Consider the following 1385-nt stretch of genomic DNA (forward strand, 5'->3'; position numbering starts at 1 on the left):
CCCGCTTTCTCGTAGAGTTTTGGTAATAAAGCTATTTATTTCCCATTTTACTCGCGACCGAAACGTACGTGGTGTCCTGGGTTTAGTTAATCGTTAGCATATTTTTTCAATCAAGTCAGTGTTCTCAGCCTCATAGAGATGGCCGCTTTCCCTCTTTCCCGTGGAGTCTGCTAGTGGTACTGTTTCTACATCAAATTTTACGAGAAACAAGGGTACGATAGAATAAAGGTCTTTCTGTGAATATATGTTAGCTAGATAGTTACCTAGAACCCATTTCTCAGCAAAGCAGTGTTTCCTACCTCACAGGTATGACGCAACAGGTGCTCCGGTAGAAGCGATGCTCCTAGACTTGCAGGTCACCCGCTATGCTTCCCTCGCCACTGACTTGAGCTACTTACTCCTCACGAGCCTGGGAGGATCCGTCATAAGCAGTAGCGCGCAGGACTTCCTCAACGCCTACTACACGTCCTTCAGCGCCGTGACGGAGGCAGCAGGACACCCCGTTCCCTTCAGCTTCAAAGACCTTCAGGAGGAGTTCCGAAACAAGCTCCCGATCGGCCTGCTCTTCGGCCTCATCGTGCATCCGTATGTCGTCATGAGTTCCGCTGACATGCCCGAGGCGGAGGTGTTCCTCAGCGACCACGACAAGGCGGAGGTCAAGCAGAAGATCCTGCACGCCCTGGACAACAACCCTCTGCTGAGACCGAGGCTTCTGTCGGTCTGCGACTACGTGATCAGAGCAGGGGTCGTCGACTAAGGTTTCGCTTGGAAGCTGTGGAAGCTCTGCGTGGAAGTTCTGTGTAGAAGTTCTACGTAGAAGTGTTCTGCGTGGAAGTTCTTCGTGGAAGTTCTGCGTGGAAGTTCTCCATGGAAGTTCTGGTAGCGTTATTTCCGGCTTTAAATCAGATTTTTACAAGTTGTAGAGTAGAAACTTTTACCATGCATTTTCGAATAACTGTCCGATTCGTTGTTTCAAAATTTGGTCAGTAGTTCATTGGCAAGAAACCGCATATCCAAATTTTTAAAGTCTTTTTAAAGCTTGTGTCCCTAGACTGAAATGTAAAGAGACCAGATATTCAATTTATTGAAGTTCTTTGTAGATGAAATTCATGTGAAAAAATACGAAACAGAGTTCATAGTTGCAACAGACAAAATTGATGTTTAATGTTTAGCTTTTAAACAATCATCGTCAAAAATAAGATTTATAATACTAAACCCTATTTGAAATTTACATATAGATAGACATTCATTCATTCAATTTTCACTCTTAGACATGAACTTCATAATCGTAAAATGTTTTTTGGAAGTTAATAAAAAGAGACAAATATAAGATTTCCTTTTTTGGGTTTGGTTTTATATTTCCTCTGCCTCTGCGTGACTACTTG

The 1385-nt window shown here is 43.5% G+C and overlaps 1 protein-coding gene across 2 annotated transcripts in view; it reads left to right on the top strand.

Annotated features, from left to right (window-relative positions):
- The window catches only part of LOC119593075, a gene marked incomplete at its 5' end in the record, with an annotated part of 4261 nt that extends 2919 nt beyond the window's left edge, over positions 1-1342 (top strand). Inside the window, 2 exon segments of one of the 2 annotated variants that reach the window (XR_005230497.1) lie at positions 307-807; positions 862-1342. Coding sequence is in view for 1 of the 2 variants with exons in the window: in XM_037941995.1 (XP_037797923.1) it covers positions 307-757 (451 nt within the window). 2 annotated transcript variants of the gene reach the window in all.
- Positions 1343-1385: the final 43 nt, after the last annotated feature.

The sequence above is a fragment of the Penaeus monodon genome, chromosome 31 (assembly GCF_015228065.2).
Source record: "Penaeus monodon isolate SGIC_2016 chromosome 31, NSTDA_Pmon_1, whole genome shotgun sequence".
In the NCBI taxonomy this organism is placed as follows: domain Eukaryota; kingdom Metazoa; phylum Arthropoda; class Malacostraca; order Decapoda; family Penaeidae; genus Penaeus; species Penaeus monodon.